Below are 18,462 nucleotides of genomic sequence, written 5' to 3' on the forward strand. Positions count from 1 at the left end.
TTTTCTGCATGTTATTAACATGATTAGCACATTGTTAGCAAGACTTCAGGTCACCTGCTGGGGTCGAGGGGGCGGAGCTTCTCGTCACTGGAAGAGAAGTGGGCGTGTCCTTCACATCAGTGTCCGCTTGCGAGCGTTTGCTTCTCAGAGTGGGCGGAGCTTCAGTGATGTCATCTGTGCAAGAGGGCGTGAACGTTTATTGAAGTTTGAAGTCAATAAAATGTTTTAAACATGTTCTAACACAGTGCTAACACGTTTTAGCATTATTTAACATATTGTTAGCATTTTGCTAGCATTATTTAGCACATTGTTATCATTTTTCTTCATGTTGTTAGCATGATTAGCACATTGTTAGCATGTTGTTAGCATTATTAGCATGTTGTTAGCATGATTAGCACATTGTTAGCCAGACTTCAGGTCACCTGCTGGGGTCGAGGGGGCGGAGCTTCTCGTCACTGGAAGAGAAGTAGGCGTGTCTTTAACATCAGAGTCCGCTTGCGAACGTTTGCGTCTCAGAATGGGCGGAACTTCAGTGATGTCATCGGTGCTCTTGCTCAGATCTGCAATAGAGCGCGTGAAAGTTTGAAGTCAATAAAATGTTTTAAATAGGTTCTAGCACATTGCTAACATGTTTTAGCATTATTTAACACATTGTTAGCATTTTGCTAGCATGATTTAACACATTGTTAACATTTTTCTGCATGTTGTTAACATGATTAGCACATTGTTAGCATGTTGTTAGCATGATTAGCACATTAGCAAGATTTCAGGTCACCTGCTGCGGTCGAGGGGGCGGAGCTTCTCGTCACTGGAAGAGAAGTAGGCGTGTCTTTAACATCAGAGTCCGCTTGTGAACGTTTGCTTCTCAGAGTGGGCGGAGCTTCAGTGATGTCAACTGTGCAAGAGGGCGTGAACGTTTATGAAAGTTTGGAGTCAATAAAATGTTTTAAACATGTTCTAGCATGATTTAGGACATTGCTATAAAGTTTTAATACGTTTCTAACATGACTTAACATGTTCCTGGTATATTTCTAGCCGTATTTATTACTTTGCTAACATGATTTAGCACACATCGTTAACACATTTCACATGTTAGCATGTTTTAACACGTTGCTGGTATAATTCTAATATGAATTAGCATTTGCTAACCTGATTAAAATGTTGTTAGCATGATTAACATGTTAGCATGATTAGCACATTATTAGCAAGACTTCAGGTCACCTGCTGGGGTCGAGGGGGCGGAGCTTCTCGTCACTGGAAGAGAAGTAGGCGTGTCTTTAACCTCAGCGTCCGCTTGTGAACGTTTGCGTCTCAGAGTGGGCGGAGCTTCAGTGATGTCAACTGTGCAAGAGGCGCGTGAACGTTTATATAAGTTTGAAGTCAATAAAATGTTTTAAATAGGTTCTAACACAGTGCTAACATGTTTTAGCATGATTTAGCACATTGTTAGCATTTTTCTGAATGTTGTTAGCATGATTAGCACATTGTTAACATGATTAACACATTGCTAGCATGTTAACATGATTAGCACATTGCTAGCATGTTGTTAGCATGATTAGCACATTGTTAGCCAGACTTCAGGTCACCTGCTGGGGTCGAGGGGGCGGAGCTTCTCGTCACTGGAAGAGAAGTAGGCGTGTCCTTCACATCAGAGTCCGCTTGCGAGCGTTTGCGTCTCAGAGTGGGCGGCGTGGCAGTGATGTCATCTGTGCAAGAGGGCGTGAACGTTTATGGAAGTTTGGAGTCAATAAAATGTGTTAAACATGTTCTAAGACAGTGCTAACACGTTTTAGCATGAATTAGCACATTGTTAGCATTTTGCTAGCATTATTTAACACATTGTTAGCATTTTGCTAGCATGATTTAACACATTGTTAACATTTTTCTGCATGTTGTTAGCATGATTAGCACATTGTTAGCATGTTGTTAGCATGATTAGCACATTGTTAGCCAGACTTCAGGTCACCTGCTGCTGTCGAAGGGGTGGAGCTTCTCGTCACTGGAAGAGAAGTAGGCGTGTCTTTAACCTCAGCGTCCGCTTGTGAACGTTTGCGTCTCAGAGTGGGCGGAGCTTCAGTGATGTCATCTGTGCAAGAGGGCGTGAACGTTTATGGAAGTTTGAAGTCAATTAAATGTTTTAAACATGTTCTAGCACAGTGCTAACGCTTTATAGCATCATTAAACATATTGTTAGCATTTTGTTAGCATGATTTAACACATTGTTAGCAAGACTTCAGGTCACCTGCTGCGGTCGAGGGGGCGGAGCTTCTCGTCACTGGAAGAGAAGTAGGCGTGTCTTTAACCTCAGCGTCCGCTTGCGAGCGTTTGCGTCTCAGAGTGGGCGGAGCTTCAGTGATGTCATCGGTGCAAGAGGGCATGAATGTTTATGAAAGTTTGAAGTCAGTAAAATGTTTTAAACATGTTCTAGCACAGTGCTAACACGTTTTAACATGATTTAGGACATTGTTAACATGATTAGCACATTGTTAGCATTTTCTATCATGATTTAATACAATGTTAGCATGTTGTTAACATGATTAGCACATTGTTAGCATTTTCTATCATGATTTAATACAATGTTAGCATGTTGTTAACCTGATTAGCACATTGTTAGCATTTTCTATCATGATTTAATACAATGTTAGCATGTTGTTAGCATGATTAGCACATTGTTAGCAAGACTTCAGGTCACCTGCTGGGGTCGAGGGGGCGGAGCTTCTCGTCACTGGAAGAGAAGTAGGCGTGTCTTTAACATCAGTGTCCGCTTGCAAGCGTTTGCGTCTCAGAGTGGGCGGCGCGGCAGTGATGTCATCTGTGCAAGAGGGCGTCAATAAAATGTTTTAAACATGTTCTAACACAGTGCTAACAAGTTTTAGCATGATTAGCACATTGTTAACATGATTAACACATTATCATCATGTTTTAAGCATGATTAGCACATTGTTAGCATTTTCTATCATGCTTTAGCACATTGTTAGCATTTTCTATCATGATTTAATACATTGTTAGCATATTAACACATTGTTAGCATGTTTTTAGCATTTTCTATCATGCTTTAGCACATTGTTAGCATGTTTCTATCATGCTTTAGCACATTGTTAGCCAGACTTCAGGTCACCTGCTGCTGTCGAAGGGGTGGAGCTTCTCGTCACTGGAAGAGAAGTAGGCGTGTCTTTAACATCAGAGTCCGCTTGCGAGCGTTTGCGTCTCTGAGTGGGTGGAGCTTCAGTGATGTCATCTGTGCAAGAGGGCGTGAACGTTTATGAAAGTTTGAAGTCAATCAAATGTTTTAAACATGTTTAGCACAGTGCTAACACATTCTATCATGATTTAACACATTGTTAACATGATTAACACATTATCATCATGTTTTAAGCATGATTAGCACATTGTTAGCATGTTTCTATCATGCTTTAGCACATTGTTAGCATTTTCTATCATGATTAGCACATTGTTAGCATGTTTTAACATTTTCTATCATGCTTTAACACATTGTTAACATTTTCTATCATGATTAAGCACATTGTTAGCATGTTAGCAAGATTAACACATTGTTAGCATGATTAGCACATTGTTAGCATTTTCTATCATGCTTTAGCACATTGTTAGCATGTTTCTATCATGCTTTAGCACATTGTTAGCATGTTTCTATCATGCTTTAGCACATTGTTAGCATGTTTCCATCATGCTTTAGCACATTGTTAGCATGTTTCTATCATGCTTTAGCACATTGTTAGCATGTTTCCATCATGCTTTAGCACATTGTTAGCCAGACTTCAGGTCACCTGCTGGGGTCGAGGGGGCGGAGCTTCTCGTCACTGGAAGAGAAGTAGGCGTGTCTTTAACATCAGAGTCCGCTTGCGAGCGTTTGCGTCTCTGAGTGGGCGGAGCTTCAGTGATGTCATCTGTGCAAGAGGGCGTGAACGTTTATGAAAGTTTGAAGTCAATCAAATGTTTTAAACATGTTTAGCACAGTGCTAACACATTCTATCATGATTTAATACATTGTTAGCATTATTAGCACATTGTTAGCATGTTTTTAGCATTTTCTATCATGATTTAGCACATTGTTAGCATTATTAGCACATTGTTAGCATGTTTTTAGCATTTTCTATCATGATTTAATACATTGTTAGCATTATTAGCACATTGTTAGCATGTTTTTAGCATTTTCTATCATGATTTAATACATTGTTAGCATTATTAGCACATTGTTAGCATGTTTTTAGCATTTTCTATCATGATTTAGCACATTGTTAGCATTTTCTATCATGATTTAATACATTGTTAGCATTATTAGCACATTGTTAGCATGTTTTTAGCATTTTCTATCATGATTTAGCACATTGTTAACATTTTCTATCATGATTAGGGATGCAACGATTACCGGTTTCACGATAAACCACGGTAAAATTTTGTGACGGTTAGTAATAACGTATAAAATTTAATTATCATTAAAACCGCATGTGATTATCACGATTTTAAAACTCGCGGTAAATCTTGTCCAGTCAGCGTCAGTCTGGCGCAGCGCACTGCTGTTTTCTGAATGAGAATAAATGGCAGAAGGCAGTGACAGCGCCGGGAGATTTTTCAGCCTCTAAAAGGACCAAATCTGAGGCGTTGTCATATTTTGGCTTTTACAAAAGTCCTGAGGGAAACTTAATCGCAGATGGTCACCCTGTCTGCAGAACATGCCAGAAGAAAGTCGCTGTAATAGGGGGAAACACTTCAAAACTACGAACGCAAGGCAAGTGGACTTTGACCTCAATACCAAAACTACGTCTGGGAAATAATAACGTGAAGCGAACGAACAAGTTCAGACAAGACTAGGGTGACATTTAAGGGATAATAATCAGGGCTTGACATTAACAACCGCCGTTTGCGGGTGTAAGTTAACGTTATTTCGGCTGCACACTAGCCACTCTGGCTGTTGAACTTATTATAGTCTTCTCAAAAGCCATCTGTTATAATCGCGTTGCGCATTATAACCACTCACACGTGTTTATATTGAGTTTATGAATGCAATGTCTCATAATCAGAGGCGTTCAGATTATCCGGAATTTTGTTCAGAGCGCGCGCCGCTCACACACGCTGAAATCTACACTAAAAGCAGATGTGTATGTGATGTACGCAAGAGATTCACTCATCATACAGAGGTTGACTGTTTTTGTTCTATTTCAGCAGCGAAAATAGTTTCAAACAAACACCGCAGAACCACAGCGCATCTGATATGACTGGCATAAAGTTGGTGAATTTAGGGACCGTCTCTAAAGTTACATACAACATTGGTAACGTTATACACGTTTGAAACTTCAATAGCATTTGAAGAGAATGACAGTCATAAAACTGACTGTAAAGTGATCATCTAGGTGTCAGGTATGATGCAGTCATTTTGATATTTAATAAAATAAACTGTCAAATCATATGGAAATATGGATATGCATTATTTCATTAGGATACTGTTTGGGCTCTTACACAAAACATGCTAGATTTAAATGCATCACTGCTGAACACTGATGAGAATATTGCTTGAGAATATATTTACAGAGATAATATTAGAGATTATATTTACGAGAAATTATTATTATTTATGCGTTGCTATTGACGACGGCCATTATAAGGAAGAAAATCCCACAGAATCTTGCTTTAAAAAAGTGCATAGAGCTGCTTTAGTTTGTTTGTTGATTTTCAAATATAAAACTTGAACAAAACCGTGATAATATTGATAACCGTGATAATTTGGGTCACTATAATCGTGATGTTAAATTTCCATACCGTTTCATCCCTAATCATGATTAAGCACATTGTTAGCATGTTAGCAAGATTTGCACATTGTTAGCATGATTAACACATTGTTAGCATTTTCTATCATGATTTAGCACATTGTTAGCATTTTCTATCATGATTTAACACATTGTTAGCATTTTCTATCATGATTTAATACATTGTTAACATGTTAGCATGATTAGCACATTGTTAGCCAGACTTCAGGTCACCTGCTGGGGTCGAGGGGGCGGAGCTTCTCGTCACTGGAAGAGAAGTAGGCGTGTCTTTAACCTCAGCGTCCGCTTGCGAGCGTTTGCGTCTCTGAGTGGGCGGCACAGCAGTGATGTCATCTGTGCAAGAGGGCGTGAACGTTTATGAAAGTTTGAAGTCAATCAAATGTGTTAAACATGTTCTAGCACAGTGCTAACACGTTCTATCATGATTTAATACATTGTTAACATGGTTAACACATTATCATCATGTGTTTAGCATTATTAGCACATTTTTAGCATGTTTCTATCATGCTTTAGCACATTGTTATCATTTTCTATCATGATTAAGCACATTGTTAGCATTTTAGCAAAATTAGCACATTGTTAGCATGATTAGCACATTGTTAGCATTTTTCTATCATGATTTAGCACATTGTTAGCATTTTAGCAAGATTAACACATTGTTAGCATGATTAGCACATTGTTAGCATTTTCTATCATGCTTTAGCACATTGTTAACATTTTCTATCATGATTAGCACATTGTTAACATTTTCTATCATGATTAAGCACATTGTTAGCATGATTAGCACATTGTTAGCATTTTGTTAGCATGATTAGCACATTGTTAGCAAGACTTCAGGTCACCTGCTGGGGTCGAGGGGGCGGAGCTTCTCGTCACTGGAAGAGAAGTAGGCGTGTCTTTCACATCAGAGTCCGCTTGCGAGCGTTTGCGTCTCAGAGTGGGCGGAGCTTCAGTGATGTCATCGGTGCTCTCGCTCAGATCTGCAGTCGAGCGCGTGATCCTCAAGGGCTGAAGGACACACACACACACACACACACACACACACACACACACATCAGGCACTCACGTCTGACACACACCCGGCTGAGATGTGGTGGGAGTGGCTCAAACCTTCCGCTGGGTGCTGGCGTGGCTCCGCCTCCTTCTGTCCAGGGTGTGTTTCCTGCGAGCGGTGAGCATCTTCGCTGCAGCGGCTCTCCTCGCTAAAGCCATCCTCCTTCCCGCCGCCGCCATCTTGAGTGATGTCACTCTCCGCGCGGGCGCCGCTCTGCTCGCCTGAGCCGCTGGACCGCTGGAGCGAGTCGATCTGCTGTCCGCTGTTTTATCATCGCTCGCCTGGATGGATTCAGACTTCTGCGTTTCTCTCCTGCGTGGCGTCATCACTGCTTTCCCATTGGCCTTCGCCCCCGAACTCGTACGGGATCCCGACCGGCTCTGGGCTTCGCTCGGATCGTCCGCTTTCTTCTTCCGGTCTTTCAGTTTCTGTCGACTCTCTGACAGTCGTTTCACCAGCTCTGCTTTCTGTCAGGAGCACAGAGCCCACGCGTTACAGTGAAGCAGCGGATGATAACTATAGCGATAACCATAACGATAAATATAACTATATTAGTGTGCACACCAGCGGCAGTATCTATAGCGATAACCATAACGATAAATATAACTATATTAGTGTGCACACCAGCGGACGATAACTGTAGTGATAACCATAACGATAAATATAACTATATTAGTGTGCACACCAGCGGACGATAACTATAGCGATAACCATAACGATAAATATAACTATATTAGCGTGCACACCATACCGATAACTGTAGCGATAACCATAACGATAAATATAACTATATTAGTGTGCACACCAGCGGACGATAACTATAGCGATAACCATAACGATAAATATAACTATATTAGTGTGCACACCAGCGGACGATAACTGTAGCGATAACCGTAACGATAAATATAACTATATTAGCGTGCACACCATACCGATAACTGTAGCGATAACCATAACGATAAATATAACTATATTAGTGTGCCCACCAGCGGACGATAACTGTAGCGATAACCATAACGATAAATATAACTATATTAGTGTGCACACCAGCGGACGATAACTGTAGTGATAACCATAACGATAAATATAACTATATTAGTGTGCCCACCAGCGGACGATAACTATAGCGATAACCATAACGATAAATATAACTATATAAGTGTGCCCACCAGCGGACGATAACTATAGCGATAACCATAATGATAAATATAACTATATTAGTGTGCCCACCAGCGGACGATAACTATAGCGATAACCATAATGATAAATATAACTATATTAGTGTGCACACCAGCGGACGATAACTATAGCGATAAATATAACTATATTAGTGTGCACACCAGCGGACGATAACTATAACGATAACCATAACGATAAATATAACTATATTAGTGTGCACACCAGCGGACGATAACTGTAGCGATATGATAACAATAACTATATTAGCGTCCACACCAGTGGACGATAGGGTTGGGTACCGTTCACATTTTAACCGGTATCGGTACCTTTTTTCGGTACTTTTGGGATGTTTACATAAATAACTGTAAAGAACCTGTAAGTCAGTTATAGAAGTGTTATTGACATTATGCCAGAGCTGCCCTGCTCTCTGTCTGCCATCGTCTGTGCGGTTTGATTACTGTAATATCTACTAGTAAATAGTAGACTAGGTACTTAATTTAATCCATAAAAACAACCATATTATCATTTCTACACTCTAAAAAAAAAAAAGGTTCTATATTGCACCAAAAATGGTTCTTGGCTCGTAATCATAGGGGAACCTTTTTTAGTGCTATATAGCACCAATTTTGGTGCTTCAGTGGTTCTTCACCGGTGCTTTGACTAAGGTGCTATATAGCACCTCTGAAGAACCACTGAAGAACCACTGAAGCACCAAAATTGGTGCTATATAGCACTAAAAAAGGTTCCCCTATGATTACGAGCCTTTTTTTTTAGAGTGTATGAAAAGATTTCCCACAAATTATGTGTGTATTTTCTGGTAACCAAATGAAGACATTCATTTAATTTATTTTTTAATTGAATTAAACTTTTTTGTCAAATAAAGTGCTGCACAACTGAGCTTTATATGGTAAAATATTTTTCAAAAAGGTTGATTTTCATAATGGTTCGTTAATAATAATCATATTTATTTACTGTTATTTTGGCTTGTCTTTTTAATTTTAAGCTAAAACATGCTTTACTCTGATTTTGCTGTAAATTTGTAAAGCAAATTGCTTTGTCAGAGGGGGGGGGGGGATTTTACTCCATCTGTGGTACAAATAAAATTTTTGTTAAAAATCTAATAACCTGAAAACTCAGGAAATGTTGTAATTTATAAAAAAAAAACTTTAAAAAATAAAGTTTTGATAATTTATTATTATTACATTAGTTTTAGTATTAATATTACATTGAGACGTATCTAAAGTCTACTGTACAACAGTAATTTATTTGTCTTTTTGAGTAAGTTCACTGATAAGGTTTGTACTGTAAATATTTTCTACTATTAAAGGTGGATATTTTTTTTTTTTCACCTTTTGGAAAAATTCAATTCAATTCAATTCAAATTTATTTGTATAGCGCTTTTCACAATACACATTGTTTCAAAGCAGCTTCACAGAAAGTGCATTTCATAAATGTACATTGAAAAATGTACATTTATGAAAAATGAAAAATGAAAAAGCATTTCTTCGTGATTTTAAAACACTTGAAGGAAACGGTTGACTTTCAGCAGTTATTGTCTATGGGGCAGATTTCTGTTTGTTGTACATCAGATACAGATACATTAGCACATAGGCCTACATTACATTTATCTGAATGCAATAATGAGAGAGTGATTGTGTGTGTGAATTACTCATTCCGTCTCTATTCATTATGAAGCTGTGGTTTGTACTTCAAAGGTATTAAAATATATGCCTATAACGGTTGAGTTTCTAAGCTACTTTAGTGACTTTACTTTAGTCACAGGACAGCGTTGACACTGAGTTTCTGCGCGCGATCTTCACGTGATGTGCGAGCTAGATCTGAGTGTTCGTTTGTCACAATATATCAGGCATTAGTTCAACATAACACACATCTGATGGCCGAAACTCGCTTTAATGTTCAAACTGGCAGGGCTTAAAGTCGGCATGAAACGGAAGTTGAGATCGTCTTTTTCTCCTTATTGTGACGTATATCCGAGTGAAACGGCTTCTGAAATTAGAAAAAATGTAGGGCGAGGCTTGATTTTGTCCTTCGGGAATTGATTGGATCATTGGAAGTTGGGCGTTTCTAACAAAATGGAGGCAGATTTGAAGTTTGCACTCAGTTGTGGAGAAAAACTCGATCTATCTCTAAAATAAATGTATTTTCTCTCTAAATCTTTTCTACATATGTTACTGAGCATATTTCCTCACTTTTCGCTGGTTTAGCTACAGATTTTACTTATTTTAAGCCTTTTATGGCTTTATTTCTGTAAAACTTTTTTCTCAGCTCTCCCTCATAAGGGGGGGTTCACACACGCTGCATTCCTCAGTGCGAGCCGTCACCGCAAGCTGTTCGTCCGACTATATTGAGTAATTTTTACATAAAAAAGCTTTTATTTCTCATATATTTCTCTCTTTTTGCCTCAAGTCCTTCTTGAAGAAGGTATTGTGTATACCGAGAAAAATGCACCTAACCACCATGCTACGATCAGTGACATGTTTCTGAGAGGCGGTGCAGAAACGAGACGGGGCGATAACCCCGCCCTCACACCATAGCCCCGCCCTCACGCCATAGCCCCGCCCTCACGCCATAGCCCCGCCCTCACACCATAGCCCCGCCCTCACGCCATAGCCCCGCCCTCACGCCACAGCCCCGCCCTCACGCCACAGCCCCGCCCTCACGCCACAGCCCCGCCCTCACGCCACAGCCCCGCCCTCACGCCACAGCCCCGCCCTCACGCCACAGCCCCGCCCTCACACCATAGCCCCGCCCTCACACCATAGCCCCGCCCTCACGCCATAGCCCCGCCCTCACGCCATAGCCCCGCCCTCACACCATAGCACATGACCGGGAGAGAAGAGAAGTCGTTTTGATGGGGAGGGAAAGTTAACATATTTGATTAAAGATTATACGGGTAAATGAATTTTTTTAAAATAATGAAGTGCACAGATATATCAGTTATAGTAAACACTACAATATTAATATAAAAATACGAATTGTAAAATTTGATTTCATGCCGCCTTTAAACCACCTACAAATGACAAGCTTTGTGAGGACGCAGGTGAAAGATCTGCCTTCAGGGCGCGCGCGTGTTTTCAGAGACGCGACTCGGCTCTCTGTCACACAAAAAAGCTGAGCACTGACCGGAGAAGTTTTCCGTATTGTTGTTTTTGAATAGTGCACAATCGCTTTAAATGTTGAAACTGGCAAGCCTTTAAACACATACTTGACAAACTTTATGAGCACGAAAGTGAAAGCGGCTTCGGGGCTTGCGCGCGCCGTCTCTGTCTGTCTGTCTGTGTGTGTGTGTGTGTGTGTGTGTGTGTGTGTGTGTGTGTGTGAGCGCGTAGGCTATAAGAACGGTAATTAACTGACCAGTATAAACTAGGGCTGTCACTTTTGTAAAAAAATCCTGTTCGATTTTTGAGACACAAGTGTTCACTGAATCGATTCTAAAATCGATTTTAAATGACGTTTTCATTTTCAACGCTAAATATAGCCTACGCCAATCCACGGAAAACTAACGGGCATTAAAGAGGGGAAGTAAAGAGGGCGCTTGAGACGCACAAGTCAGCAATATTTCTGATTATTTATTTTGTGCACAATGACAAACAGGAGTGCAACATTCAGGGAAAAAAAACATTAAGCAGAGTGGACTGCCATAACGTTAAAGAAAAACATTAGCTACAGGCTTTAACATGGCTGTGTTTACGATTATAAATTCCACGAAAAAAAAAAAAAAAAAAATTGTAGCCCATGAAAAGAGGTTGAAAATAAAGCTTAAAAATTTACTAGCCTACACTGAATTTGAAGTTCGTGTGGATAATAATTTAACGTAATTATTCAACCGTTCAAAATGAAACTTTGAATGAACTTAGCTTGCGAACAGGCCATGTGTTAACGATAACTATATTAGTGTCCACATCAGTCGACGATAACGATAACTATATTAGTGTCCACATCAGTCGACGATAACTATATTAGTGTCCACATCAGTCGACGATAACTATATTAGTGTCCACATCAGTCGACGATAACTATATTAGTGTCCACATCAGTCGACGATAACGATAACTATATTAGTGTCCACATCAGTCGACGATAACTATATTAGTGTCCACATCAGTCGACGATAACTATATGAGTGTCCACATCAGTCGACGATAACTATATTAGTGTCCACATCAGTCGACGATAACTATATTAGTGTACACATCAGTCGACGATAACGATAACTATATTAGTGTCCACATCAGTCGACGATAACGATAACTATATTAGTGTCCACACCAGCCGACAATAACGATAACTATATTAGTGTCCACACCAGCTGACGATAACGATAACTATATTAGTGTCCACATCAGTCGACGATAACGATAACTATATTAGTGTCCACACCAGCTGACGATAACGATAACTATATTAGTGTCCACACCAGCTGACGATAACGATAACTATATTAGTGTCCACATCAGTCGACGATAACGATAACTATATTAGTGTCCACACCAGCCGAAAATAACGATAACTATATTAGTGTCCACACCAGCTGACGATAACGATAACTATATTAGTGTCCACACCAGCTGACGATAACGATAACTATATTAGTGTCCACACCAGCTGACGATAACGATAACTATATTAGTGTCCACATCAGTCGACGATAACTATATTAGTGTCCACATCAGTCGACGATAACTATATGAGTGTCCACATCAGTCGACGATAACTATATGAGTGTCCACATCAGTCGACGATAACTATATTAGTGTCCACATCAGTCGACGATAACTATATTAGTGTACACATCAGTCGACGATAACGATAACTATATTAGTGTCCACATCAGTCGACGATAACGATAACTATATTAGTGTCCACACCAGCCGACAATAACGATAACTATATTAGTGTCCACACCAGCTGACGATAACGATAACTATATTAGTGTCCACATCAGTCGACGATAACGATAACTATATTAGTGTCCACATCAGTCGACGATAACTATATGAGTGTCCACATCAGTCGACGATAACTATATTAGTGTCCACATCAGTCGACGATAACTATATTAGAGTCCACATCAGTCGACGATAACGATAACTATATTAGTGTCCACACCAGCCGAAAATAACGATAACTATATTAGTGTCCACACCAGCTGACGATAACGATAACTATATTAGTGTCCACACCAGCTGACGATAACGATAACTATATTAGTGTCCACACCAGCTGACGATAACGATAACTATATTAGTGTCCACACCAGCTGACGATAACGATAACTATTTTAGTGTCCACACCAGCTGAAGATAACGATATAAGTGTACACACCAGCTGACGATAACGATAACTATATTAGTGTCCACATCAGTCGACGATAACGATAACTATATTAGTGTCCACACCAGCTGACGATAACGATAACTATTTTAGTGTCCACACCAGCTGAAGATAACGATATAAGTGTACACACCAGCTGACGATAACGATAACTATATTAGTGTCCACACCAGCCGACGATAACTATATTAGTGTCCACACCAGCTGACGATAACGATAACTATATTAGTGTCCACACCAGCTGACGATAACGATAACTATATTAGCGTCGTCCACACCAGCTGACGATATCTATTAGTGTTCACTAGAGATGCTCCGATCAGCATTTTTGGGGCAGATCACCGATTACCGATCACCAAGATCATGATCTGCCGATTGCCGATCACAGAATGGCAGGGGAATGGCAATCTTTTATCTATAATCTTGAAGAGTTTGCACCATTTGTAGAAATGAAACTAACTCTAAATTAACTGAGTCAAGATCTTGAAGAACCACCAAGAGTTTATTTTAGAAAATGAGATAACTTAAGGCTACTGTAGGCCATCTTTCCCAAATAAATGTATATAATAAATGTATATAATTATCTCACCTAAATATTTGATCATGCAGTGCATTTTTGTTTTTAAAAACAATTTTTCAGGTAGGTCTAACATTAGTATTGAGGTAAGAACTACTAAAGACATTTAAGAAGAAATCAAATGTAAATTAATATTGGTCTTCCCTGAATAAATTAAATTAGATTAATCCTTACACTTAAGGTTGCAAAAGTTAGTCATTCAAGAGCAGTGAGTGTCATAAAGGTTCATCAAACAACACAAGACAAAGAGAAACTCAGAGACAGCAGCAGTTTATTCGACAGCTGTCACTTTAAGAGCGAACACGGATACGGTTACAGTTGCACAAACGTTCACTCGCGAGTCACGACGGGGTTTACGTGCACACTCGTCAAGACGGTCATTTAGTGCATACATTTGTGTGTATCTGACCATTTCAGCGCAATTTGTACTCGCAAGCTTTTTGTGAGATGGCCTGTGTGTGTGTGTGTGTGTGTCTCTCCAGACCGTGCGCGCGAGTGCGGTATGAACACTGGCAAGACTTAAAAATAAATGCAAATGATAAACTTTAGTGACGATGCGACACTGCCTCGATTGTGCAAAGTGGCAAATCCTGTGTCAACTGAGCAGCTGGATTTCAGTGCAGATGCGATGCGCTGATGTGAAGCCATTTGAGCATTTTGAAAGGGAGAGAGAGAGCGCGCGCACGCACGCGGTGATTCACGCGCGCTGTTTGTGAACTTACGTCCCACAGAACGTTTTCAAATGACTGCGCAAGTTATTTAACATAGAAATATGAATTGTACCTCACCTTCAGCATTATAATTATTTTACCCGCGCTGGAAAGAGAATGAGACGGTGTCGCTGCATATCATGCCCGAGCTCTCACGGCAGGCGCAGGTTTTATGTGTCGTCAGCTGCGATCGGTTCATGAGATCGGCCTTTTTGGAGACCGCCGATCAATCATCCCAAAGCGATTATCGACTGATCGAGATCGGTTGCCGATCGATCGGAGCACCCCTAGTGTCCACACCAGTGGACAATAACGATAACTATATTAGTGTCCACACCAGCTGACGATAACGATAACTATATTAGTGTCCACATCAGTCAACGATAACTATATTAGTGTCCACACCAGTGGACAATAACGATAACTATGTTAGCAGGATGGATTCCGCTTTCCTCTATGTCGTTAGAACGATTTTTAGAATGCATCTTCGTCGAGATAATCTAAATATTTTAGAATCTTTAACGTATTTCTCCGACCGTAACAGCGAACAACACTGACCTTTTGACCTCTGAGGCCCACACCCGGGTCGTTCTCGATCTCCCACATGCCCTCCTCGAACCCGCCGCGTTTGATGGCCCGGCCGTACTTCTCTTTGTTCGGCCAGTAGGGGGCGATGTCCTTGGGGAAGAGAAATGTTCTGGAATAGGAGAGATGTTCAGAACGAACTGATGGTTAATACTAAATGATAAACGCTTCAAATAAACGATTATTTTACATTCGACATTTGCACGCTTTGCGTTTATACGTAGCATTTCTCTGGTTTAATGAAGGCTGTGTGTTTTGTTTTGATTGGCATGTGTGTGTGTGTTTCGAGTTCACTTACGTGGAGTGTGTTCCATAAAAGAAGATGGGGATCTTATTTCTCGGGGCTTTTCCTTCACCAATCTGAGTGACAAATAAAACCACACACACACACACACACACACACACACACACACACACACACACACACACAGAGTCAGATTTCCACTGTCCTCATGTCCATATGATGCCTAATATCTGCTTTGGACACTCACTCTGGCAGGCCAGAAAGGATAACCCTTCATTTTAGCAAACACTATATCGCCTGGATTAAAATCCCCCGTGTTCTGATCAGATGTAACGTTAATCTTCATCTGAGAAAACCAAAGGGTTAATTAATACACACAAACACACATCATGTGTCACCAACACACAAACACAATAAACAAAACACTTCTCCAGCACAGACAACTTCTACATGCATTAAATTCGCCTTATGGTCATGGTTTTGCCTTTGTAAAACAAAAATATTATCACTGTATTGCTACCGACACTGAAGTAAATAAAATGATAGCCGTGTTTAGCTAGCCTCGGCTAACACACGCCCATTGTTTGTATATGAACTCACCTTCACTCCCTTCTGCATATCTACTTACTCAAAGACTATTTTATAAACACCTTGATTTAAAAACAAAACGTAAAATACGCTAATAATTAAAAATATTATCAGGCGATGAATGAAAGGACATGGAGAGTTGCGAGAGAGAGAGTGTATATGTGTGTGTGTGTCTCCCCTCAGCACCGGTGGAATAGTTTAGTCCGCGTCCCGCGTGCATGAGGAACGTACCACTACACACAGAGAGAGGGGGGAGGTTTGTGTTTAGAATTATTCCTAATATAATTGATAACATGGATTTCTTCACAATTTTAAGACTAATAACTACACAAGTTGTGTTATATTTAACCCCGGACTGATTTAAAATTATGTTCGCGGATTGAAAAGCAAAACCACGTCATTGTTTGTCAACATCGGTCGTTAAAGAGTTAATATCCCGCTGCAGGAAGCGGCAAAATAAAGATGTTTAAAATATTCTAACGCTTTATTTAATAGTTTAAACACAACACAAACATATAAGTATGTATTAACAGTAGACAGCGAGCGAGACGCGTTTTGAAGAATATTTCGCGGTGTTTTTCGTTTATCGTAGTTGTCATGGTGAGGGGGAGGAAAAATGGCGTCAGATTCAAACAGGCGCTGAGGAGTGTTTACATTTTAATGTCGTTTCTCTGCGCTATTTCACCACAAAACGGACACGCTAGCATAATTAGCATTAATGGTGGGTTGGTGTTTAGTTTTAATCGTGTTGTTTTGAATTGATCGTTTATCGATGTTAGAAATGTGATTTTTATTGAGTTTTCGTATAATTTTACTGTTTATTATCTGATTCTTGTGTTATTTTTGCGTATATATTTGTATATAAACATGGTTTTGGTCAAACTGCCACCTGGAGCGGGATGTAAATGTAACTCTAAACTGGTTTTCTGTGTTATTATATGTAATATTTTGTTGTTTTCCCCATTCTCTCCATCTCTGTAGTGTAAATGATTGAGAGTGTCTATATATTCCCATCTGAAACATGGAGGTTCTCATTTGAACCCATGTGTGTGTGGTAGTATGTAATGAAACTCTTGTTTTGACCTCAGATCTCAGAAGTGTAAGTTGGACACCCTGTTGACCTCATGACCTCTAACCCTCGCCATGGCAGTCGGGTCAAGCGCAGAACCTCCACCCTACGGGCGCAGAACCCTCAGGAGATCCACAGGTCCATCTCACACGCTTGTGTGTGTGTGTGTGTGTGTGTGTGTGTGGAAGACAAAGATATGTTTCGGTCAATTATGGTTATGACATGAAAAGTCGAAATTATGACTTTCTATGTCATAATTATGTCCTTTTATCTCATAATTTCAATTTAATATATCATAATCGTGACTTTTTACGTAATAATTTTGACTTCTTATGTCATAAATTTCTTTTATCTCATAATTTCAATTTAATTATGTCATAATTTCGACTGTAACTTAATAATTTTTCCTATTAATGCCGAAATTATGACTTTTAAAGTCTGAATTTTGACTAATTATGTAATTAATTTGGATTTATGTCATGCATTGGATTTGTCATTTAAATGTTGTCATAATTTAAATTTAAGTAATAATTTTGACTTATGTCATAATTTTCAATGCATCTCATAATTTCAACTTCTAATGCCATAATTATGACTTTTAATGTCCGCATTTTGACTAAGTATGTCATAATTTGGATTTATGATTAATTTATTTAAACTTTAAGTAATATTTTCAACTTTTTATGTAATAATTTTGACTTTTTGTAGCAATTTAGAAATTTTGGCATAATTTTGACTTTTTATGCCATAATTATGTCTTTTTAAGTCCAAATTTGATTGGCATAATTTCCCTTTTTTGTCATAATTTCAACTTTTTGTCATAATTTCGACTTTTAATGCCATAATTATGACTTTTAATGTCCGAATTTTAATTAAGTATGTCATCATTTGGATTTATGTCTTAATTTCAACTTGATTGATTAATTGCTATCGACTTTTAAGTAATAATTTTGACTATTTGTTGCAATTTAGAATTTTTGTCATAATTTTGACTTCTTGTGCCATAATTATTACCTTTTTAAGTCCGAATTTGATTGGCATAATTTCAACTTTTTGTCTTAATTTTAAATGTAAGTAATAATTTCAACTTTTTAAGTAATAATTTTGACTTTTTAAGCCATAATTATGTCTTTTAAATCCAAATTTGATTGGCATAAGTTAATTTTCAATGCATCTCATAATTTCAACTTCTAATGCCATAATTATGACTTTTAATGTCCGCATTTTGACTAAGTATGTCATAATTTGGATTTATGATTAATTTATTTAAACTTTAAGTAATATTTTCAACTTTTTATGTAATAATTTTGACTTTTTG

At 39.0% G+C, this 18,462-nt stretch overlaps 2 protein-coding genes across 3 annotated transcripts in view; one reads left to right on the plus strand and one right to left on the minus strand.

The window, feature by feature from the left end:
- psip1b (PC4 and SFRS1 interacting protein 1b) overlaps positions 1-16,262 on the minus strand; it is a 32,845-nt gene extending 16,583 nt beyond the window's left edge. Inside the window, exons 1-17 of the mRNA XM_079802587.1 lie at positions 16,088-16,262; positions 15,735-15,833; positions 15,542-15,603; positions 15,217-15,355; positions 6,894-7,304; positions 6,626-6,791; positions 5,997-6,116; positions 3,786-3,905; positions 3,119-3,238; positions 2,693-2,812; positions 2,243-2,347; positions 1,967-2,086; positions 1,587-1,706; positions 1,222-1,341; positions 776-895; positions 423-560; positions 55-174 (exon numbers count right to left, since the gene is read on the minus strand). Coding sequence (XP_079658713.1) covers positions 55-174; positions 423-560; positions 776-895; positions 1,222-1,341; positions 1,587-1,706; positions 1,967-2,086; positions 2,243-2,347; positions 2,693-2,812; positions 3,119-3,238; positions 3,786-3,905; positions 5,997-6,116; positions 6,626-6,791; positions 6,894-7,304; positions 15,217-15,355; positions 15,542-15,603; positions 15,735-15,833; positions 16,088-16,105 — 2,218 coding nt within the window. The 5' untranslated portion in view covers positions 16,106-16,262. The remainder of the gene's footprint in view (positions 1-54; positions 175-422; positions 561-775; positions 896-1,221; positions 1,342-1,586; positions 1,707-1,966; positions 2,087-2,242; positions 2,348-2,692; positions 2,813-3,118; positions 3,239-3,785; positions 3,906-5,996; positions 6,117-6,625; positions 6,792-6,893; positions 7,305-15,216; positions 15,356-15,541; positions 15,604-15,734; positions 15,834-16,087) is intronic.
- Positions 16,263-16,526: 264 nt separating this feature from the next.
- ccdc171 (coiled-coil domain containing 171) overlaps positions 16,527-18,462 on the plus strand; it is a 40,474-nt gene continuing 38,538 nt past the window's right edge. The window contains exons 1-2 of one of the 2 annotated variants that reach the window (XM_079802200.1): positions 16,527-16,796; positions 17,164-17,282. In XM_079802200.1, coding sequence (XP_079658326.1) covers positions 17,200-17,282 — 83 coding nt within the window. In that variant the 5' untranslated portion in view covers positions 16,527-16,796; positions 17,164-17,199. The remainder of the gene's footprint in view (positions 16,797-17,163; positions 17,283-18,462) is intronic. The other variant, XM_079802201.1, reaches the window with a different exon arrangement.

This window comes from Gobio gobio, assembly GCF_949357685.1.
Source record: "Gobio gobio genome assembly, chromosome: 21".
In the NCBI taxonomy this organism is placed as follows: domain Eukaryota; kingdom Metazoa; phylum Chordata; class Actinopteri; order Cypriniformes; family Gobionidae; genus Gobio; species Gobio gobio.